At 48.6% G+C, this 8,152-nt stretch overlaps 1 protein-coding gene across 1 annotated transcript; it reads left to right on the top strand.

Annotated features, from left to right (window-relative positions):
• The first annotated feature begins 947 nt into the window (after positions 1-947).
• Positions 948-7,851, top strand: DCSTAMP (dendrocyte expressed seven transmembrane protein). Its single transcript, XM_019797775.2, has 3 exons — positions 948-1,976; positions 6,536-6,844; positions 7,777-7,851. The coding sequence occupies exons 1-3, from the start codon at positions 948-950 to the stop codon at positions 7,849-7,851; spliced, it is 1,413 nt and encodes a 470-aa protein (XP_019653334.2).
• The last annotated feature ends 301 nt before the right edge of the window (positions 7,852-8,152 follow it).

Raw genomic sequence — 8,152 nt, forward strand, 5'->3', positions numbered from 1 at the left:
CTGGTGGGCTGGCTGGTGGCTGGCTGGTCTGGAATGGCCTCCTTCAGCCGTCTGGCAGTTGGCTGGCCATTGGCTGGCCATTGGTTGGTGGAACTGACTGACCATGTGTCTGCATCCAGCAGCCCAGCCTGGTGTGATAGGCTGAATAATGTCTCCCCAGCACCAAAACGCTCATGTCCTAATGCCCAAAACCTGTTAGTAAGTCATTTCACATAGTGGTTGGGACTCTACATATGGGATTAAGTGAAACCTTGAGATGGGGCGATTATCCTGGATTATCTGGGTGGGACCAAGATAATTGCAGGGGTCCTTATAAAGGGAGGCAGGAGGGTCAGAGTCATAGAAGTCATAGAAGATACAAGGATGGAAGCAGAGGTCTAAGAGGAAAAAAGGTGCGTCGCTGGCTTTGAGACGGAGGAAGGGTCCAGAAGCTGCAAAAAGTGAGGAAATGGATTCTCCCCTCGAGAACAGCTCTCTCGACCCATTTTAGACGTCTGATCTCCAGAACTGTAAGAGAATAAGTGGGTGTTTCTATCAGCCACTAAGCTTATGGCTGTTTGCTACAGCAGCAGCGGGAGGCTAACACAGTGGGACTTGTTAAAAAGTTAGCTGGAGTGTTCCTAGAGAGACGCAGGGGTGAATCATAGACTCAGGATTGGCACCCTGCCACTTCTGCCACATTCTACTGCTCAAAGACATCACAAAGCCATTCCGAAGTCAAAGGTTGGAGAAATAGAGCCACCTCTTGGTGGGTTATTTTCTTTCTCTGGCCTCTTGATGGGAGAAGCCGTAAAGTCACATCGGAAGGGGTGCGGAGATAGAGATTGTAAAGAATTATGACCATTGTTGGCCACCAGTCTACCACCGTGCCCTTTACAAAGTGACAGGGGACATTCAAAAGCAGCATCTGACCCTGGTTTCTTTTTATTTCCAGGGACGCAGGGAGCATGGGTGTCTGGACCTTGGGCACTGCTGTCTTCCTAAGTCTTTGGGGGACGTATGTGTCTCCAAGAAGCCCCGGCTGGCAGGCCTTTATCCAGCATGCGGGAGTGTGCGGCTTTGTGGCTTTCATCTCGGTGGGCCTGCTCTCTCTGGCCTTCTCCTGGTCTCTGTCCTCCCTGCTAGTCTTCAGCGCTGGCTGGGCGGTCACTGCTCTGCTGCTGTGCAGCTCCAAGCACGCACGATGCTTTGTTCTTCTCTTCTTCATCTCCTGTGGCCTGCGGGAAGGCAGGAGCGCCTTGCTTGCAGCCGGCACGGGGATAGTCATCTTCGGACATGTGGAAAATACATTTCATAACTTCAAAGGTCTCCTGGACGGTATGACTTGCAACCTGAGGGCAAAGAGCTTTTCCATACATTTTCCCCTTTTGAAAAGGTACATTGAAGCAATTCAGTGGATTTACGGCCTTGACACTCACCTGAGTCTATTTGATGACCTGATTTCTTGGAACCAGACTCTGGCGGTCTCGCTCTTCAGCCCCACTCAAGCCCTGGAGGCACAGCTAAATGACACCAAAGGCCAAGCCCTGGGTGCCTTGTACCAGATGGTGACGGCCACCGAGGTACTGTCCTCGCTGGGTCGGCAGCTACTCGCCCTAACGGGGCTTCTGCTGGTGCTGCTCGGCACCGGCCTCTTCATGAAGCGATTTTTGGACCCCTGCGGTCGGCAGTTCGAAAACATCTTCATCACCAAACAGTTTGTTTTGTTTGATGAGACGGAGAGGCGTCTGCAGAGGCCCTGCGTCCTCCCGCTGAGTAAGAAGGAAAGGAAGAAATACGTCGTCATCCCATCTTTCTGGTTGTCTCCAAAAGAAAGGAAAAATCTGGGGCTGTTTTTCCTCCCCATACTTACCCACCTCTATGTCTGGGTGCTGTTTGCAGCCATAGATTATCTGCTGTATCGGCTCATTTTCTCAGTGAGCGAACATTTCCAAAGCTTGCCAGGGCTGGAGGTTCACCTGAAACTGCACAGAGAGGTAGGCGCTGCAGGCGGCGTGTACCGGCTCCTGGCTGGGGTGTCTTAAGAAGGACCATGAACCTCCCAGAGCAGGGCTGGGATCCCTGTGTTGGCAAAGGGCCTGGCCTGTTGGCATTATTGGCGCCCAATAATTGCTGGTTAAATTGAATCGAAGTCCTACTGTTAGAGTATGACATCAGCCTGAACATCCGGGTCACTGTGTTAGCATCCCGGGGGTACGAACGAAGGAACACAAACTGGGTGGTTGAAAACAACACAAATGTATCCCCTTACTGTTCTGGGGGTAAGAAGTCAGTATCACTGGGCTGAAATCAAGTGTTGGCAGCCCCACACTCACTTCGGACCCTAGGGGAGAATCCACTCTGGGCTGCTCTCAGCTTCTGGTAGTTCGTCAGCTTTCCATGGCTTGTGGCTGCAACCGTCCACCTTCATTTCTGTCTTCGTATCATCTTCTCCTCTGTGTATGTAAAATTTCTGCCTGCTTCTCTCTTGAAGGATGGACATATTGTGTTAGGGCTCACCAGGATTACCAGGGTAAATTCTCCAGCTCAAGATCCTTGACTTGGTCACTTCTGCCAAGTCCCCTTTTTTCCCAAATAAAGTAACATTTATGATTTTGGGCATTATATCATTGGGGGGGGCATTTTTAGCTTTCCATAGTCAGCAAACACTGAAATGTGGGAATAGGTATCTCTGATACGGAACCTGAAGCTGGTTCTCAAGCAACCTGGCATGAACCTAGGGTCCTTCTTCCTCTCTCTGTAGGACCTTGGGCACCTTTTGTGAATGAGAACTTCTTTTCTTTGAATCTTGAGCCCTTCCACAACACAGGAGGCCTCCCAGTGCATCAGCATAGCATTTAAGAGGGCTTCAAAGGGCTCCTAAGTAATGAAATGTTATGGCCAGTGCTAGTATGTGGTAATACCCACTAAAACTATGAAAACAACTACCTTTTTAGGTCAGTGGTTCTCAACCTTAAGTGTGTTTTAAGTATTTCCTGGGATGGATGCAGGGTTTCCAGCCTCAATTTACAGGGAATCCATTTTCAAAAAGGAGGGTACCTTTAATAAGCAGGTACTCTAATAGGTGGTCCATAGACCGTACTTTGAGACACCTTGGCTCAGGCACCAAAAAGCAAGGAACTTTGAAACCAGTGGTGATCTACTGTGGCTGCCAGTGTCATCTCTGTGGACCAGAGCGAGCAAACCAACACCCCAAGAATCAGATTTAAATGGATTGGGATGAGGATGGGGTGGGGGATTTTTAAAAACTCTCCAAGTAATTGTGATGTGCAGCCAAGATTGAGAACCACTGTTCTAAACTCCACCCGAAAGAATGAAGCCGAAGGCCATTGGACGGGTCTGTGACGATCTTCATTAATCAAGACAGTGTGTTTTCCTGATCTGCTGCCCCCGAGTCTCGGGATCTGCCCTTCTCTCCTTTGTTTTTGCTCCTCTTCAGCTGTGTCCCCAGCCAAGAAAACCATGGCTTTTGTGCATCCCATTTGTTTTCTCTTTTCCATTTTTCTCTGGGGAAGTTTGTGGTTATGTGGGCATTTCAGAGGATGTGAATCTTGTCAGATATTGTCTTGATTTCTTTTAAACCCAGAGGTGGTGAAGCTGAACGAGGTGGGACCTGTGCATGCACATGCCTGTGTGTGTACATGGTGTGTGAGTGGATGTGTGAGTGTTGTGTGTGAGTGGATGTGTGAGTGTTGTGTGTGAGTGGATGTGTGAGTGTTGTGTGTGAGTGGGTGCGTGACTGCTGTGCGTGCTGGGATGGAGCGCATTAGCCTGGGCTGGTGAAAACACCAACGGCTGTCTGCACATGTCTCGTTCCCCTTGCTTTTGTCAAGCTACAGTAGGGGGACTCTTAGAAGGAAATGGCAGAAAGGGTGTCAGCAAGCCCTCCTTTGAAGGCCCACTTTCCAGGGCTCTCTTCTTTCGGGGCCTGGGGTCCTCCTGTAGCTCACACACTCTCCCCCCCTTGCTTCTTCTGGCTCAGCAGGTAGGGGGGCTCTGCCCCTTCTAATTCCGGGCTGTTTCTCGGAGTTGATTACCCCGAGCCCTCTGCTGCCCTCGAAGAATTCAGTGCATTGCAAGATCCCTGTTGCTCTAGATATCCGGAGCAGGGGCGTAATGGGAGCAGTGTTTCAGGCGCAAGCCAAGCTAGACTTTCAGACATGCTTGATCCGCCCCGGCAGGAAAAAGGGCCTCTCCACTCCCCTCCCCCAACGCATCCTCCTTCGTCTTTTTTCCTTGCTCGCTTGTTCCTCTCCTGCCTTCTCTTCTTCCTTCTCTCTCATTTATTTCTCTCTCTCAGCCAATACCCATGCCTGCTTTGTGAATTCTCACCATTTTAGACAGAAGGAGAAAAAAGCAAGTTCTGCCTTCCAAAAAAAGCCCCAGAAGCTTTCCAATGACAATGTCCTGACAAATACATTTTTGGGCATCACAGGGGACTGGGGATGCAGAGATGTCTAAGCTTTGCGGGCTGCCATGGCACGCACATCCTGGTGGGGGAGGCCACCTCGCGATCGCACAGTGACAGCAGGGCGGTGGGCGCTGGGGCAGCTGTGGCTATGAGACTGCCACTGCCGTGGGGGCTCCTCTCAAACTCTCTCCTGCCGTGCCTGGGAGACTGCCATCAGCAGCCGGCTCTGGGACCCGGCGTGCCTGCCCTTATCCCAGGATGCCCTTGGAGGCTCCTGGTCCCTCCAGTGTCTCAGGTTTGCAAAGGAGACGTCCAGCAGGGAGAGAACCATCACCTCACGATTTTGCCAGTATTTCTCTCCCACTCTCATATGATTGTAAATAAGTGTTTTAAGTAAAGAAGAAAGAAGGGAAATGACCCAAAGTGAGCTAGCTGGATGGGCGGACGTTGTAAGTGAAAATAGCCAGCGTTGTCACTTATGGAGCCCCTACTTGTGCACAGCATTTGTCTGCATTAACTTCTCAGGACTCTGATACCAGAGCGGGTCCTCGGTCCATTGCTCAATGCTGTCTTGGCAAATTGTTTACTCAAGAGAGGTAAACACATTTTAAAACATCAGGGAACCATTTAGTCTATTGCTCAGCATTTTGAGAGAATTCATTTGTCTTCCACATTACCCTCTGCCAACCCCGTACAGAAATGTTGACTCAATCTTTATGAAGCCCTGACTCCCAATTGCAAAATCCCCAGTTAGATTCCTAGACTAAGTAGCTTCTTCCCAGACCGGACACCCGCTGCTTTCTTATTGCAGGATTTCTCATCACTGACTCAGTCGATGTGCTTGCTTTTTCAGTAGTATTAAAAAGAGTGCATGCCTTTGCTATGGGACTGAAATCTCTGTATTTAATTGTAGGCAAGCTGTTTTTTAATAAGAGAAAAGGAGAGGCAGCACAAATGCTTTCCATTGCTTAGCACAGTGCCGGGGAAATGACAAATTTGACGTGACGTTTGTAGAGAGGTCCCAGATTTGAAGTGTCCAGAGTCTTCACAGTTCCTGGGATAGATGGAGGTGCACTCTGTTCTCTGGGTGTGGTTGTATTCTTTTGGAGAAGTCATTTCCCTCTTCCTGGCCCCAGGGCTCTGGGGTGCAGCGGTGATAATGACTTACTAAGGACTCCTGTCTGTAAGGTTAATGCTCCATCCCCAAGGTGCTTCATTTATGCTGGGAGTAGTTTATTCATGGGCAGGACCTGGTCCATTAATTCCTGTTTTACCAAATTAGAAAACAAATCCAGCGAGAGATGAAATGACTTTCTCAGGTCAGGGGAAACAGAGCGCTGAATCAGCACACACTTCTTTTGCGGGTGGCTTGGCTGGGTGGGTCAAGGTCATCTTTTGCCCTCTGTGTCAGTCTGCTGAGGGCAACTGGTTTGTACTCTTGCCTTCAAGCAGAAAGGAACACATTCCACCCGAGACCTCTACAAGTGGGATGTAAAGGACCTTCAGCAAATACTACTCTTAGTATTCTTACACTAAGAATCCTTCCCTCCCCCAATGTCTAGAAGGTTGGTTTAGAACATAATATAATGCCTCCACATCTTTTGACATTGTGGTCTCCTGTCAGGGTATTTGTAACGATGGGAAAGATATGACCGGGTCTACGTTCCAAAAATCTCCTCCAGTTGAGCTAAAGCCATCTTTCATCAGTCACACATGTGCTGCAGGATAGAAACAGGTGTTCCTTAAAACCGGGTTATGTGGTCAACTTTGTCAGGAGAGCCGCTGGCTAACGTTAAATGGATTTCTTTGTCGTCTTCTCAGAGACTTCAACAATCTCATGGGCATCCTGACTCTGCAAAGAAAGGACAGAGTAGGTACACTTATCTGATACCCTTCTCTCAAGGAAATCTCTACTTCCACGAACCCACTCTGGAAAAACACTGCGATAGCTTAAGTGAGACTCGCCCCTTCTCTTTACTCTGATCCTGGCACACAGAAGGTGCTCCAGCCAGAGCACCTGCAGGATCTAAGATAAATGTCATGTATTGCAGGGCAGGACTGAGAAAGACCAGGACTGAGGACAAGCATGGCATGAATCTTAAGAATTTTATTCTTTCATTCTAGGAGCAAGGAACTCAAGACATCATCCATGATTCTTCCTTTCACATATCTCTGTTCGAACCCACCTGCATCCCTGAGCCAAAGCTTCTCTTTTCTAAGACCTGGATTCCTCTCAGCATTATTCTTGTGGTACTGGTGGTGCTGGCCTTGCTCTCCTCCATCCTGACACAACTCAAAATCCTGGTGTCGGCATCCTTCTACCCCAGCGTGCATGAGGAGCGCGTCCGATATCTGCACGGGAAGCTACTGAAGAAAAGATCAAAGCAGGCGGGGGGAGGAGGAAGCAGGAAACAGCGTCTCTACTTTACAAAGGCAAGGCCAAGGGGGGTGACCTGGCCCCTGCCAAGGGGCAAGTGGACTTTGAAAGCACTCCTCAGCTTCACGTTAGGGCTCACACCCCCAGTAATAGACGGGGCACTGGGGGGACAAAGCTAACAGATGTGCGTGGCTAAGGCTCTTAGCTTCCTGATGGTGGATGCTGGTCCAGGTGATTCTATAAGACATTTTTCAAAAAACTGGTTTTAAGTGGGCACATTCAGACATAGGTAGAGAGACCAGTGGGAAGACCCTCTGAGGTGATTATTAATGGACAGTGCCCAATTAGAGTTATTTATCCCCCCAAGGACACATAAAAAACAGAAGGAACTATTTACGACAGCTTGGTAAGCTCCAAAGAATTTGTTCATTTTCCGGCACTAAAATATACGTCCGGTGTGTATATATCTATATGATGATGATTTTATGTATATGACACATATGCATATTTACACATCTATATGGTAACCTAATGACTTCCTACACATAAAATGAATGCTTCGTCAAAGATTTCATTTAACTAATTAATTAACGAGGGAACAGTAGGAAATTCTAACTGATTCAAAGAACAATTCAAAGCACACACATATGTAAGCCAACAGGAACACCAAAATGAATGAGCTTACTATATGCAAGACTGGCTTCTTCCCCAAGGTGGGTGGGAGGATTAATTGCACTCCACAGGGTGAAAGTCATTTTCACGTCCACGAACAAGAATCATTTGCATTGCTGCTCTCGGCTCCTGACAACTTAGAGTCGGAAAATAGCTCATAACAATGAAAGACTAGGAGAACTCACAAGGATCAGTTTCTGGCCATTCTGAAGTTTATTTACATTTTTCCTGATGCCAGCCATCGCATGATAAGTTGGTGTCACAGGTATTTGAAATGACTCGAATGCTCATTCATCCATCTTTTTTGCGTCTTCAGATTCACTTCTGGCTTCCAGTCCTGGAAATGATTAGGAAGAGACGAAGGGGCATTGCAGTTGAAGACAATCCCTGAGAGACTCCATGGAGCTCCTCGGCCACACCGCTGAGGCCATTTTCCGGGGCTCTGCCGACCCAGGTCTCCATGCCTGCCCCACAGCAGAGAACTGCGTCCGTCACCTGCTGCGTTTGTTTGCAGGCCAAGCCACTTTCCTTCATAAGGCCAAGGACTACCACAATGCATCATGTATCATGTACAGAGCTTCTGGAATTTATGCCAGTTGTCCCACTAATATGCCCTTTCTGGTCCCTGAGTCAGTCCAGGTTCCCACAACACATTTAGTTTCCTAGTCCTCTCCAATCAGGGACAGTTCTTC

This window comes from Ailuropoda melanoleuca, chromosome 9 (assembly GCF_002007445.2).
Source record: "Ailuropoda melanoleuca isolate Jingjing chromosome 9, ASM200744v2, whole genome shotgun sequence".
NCBI classification, from domain to species: domain Eukaryota; kingdom Metazoa; phylum Chordata; class Mammalia; order Carnivora; family Ursidae; genus Ailuropoda; species Ailuropoda melanoleuca.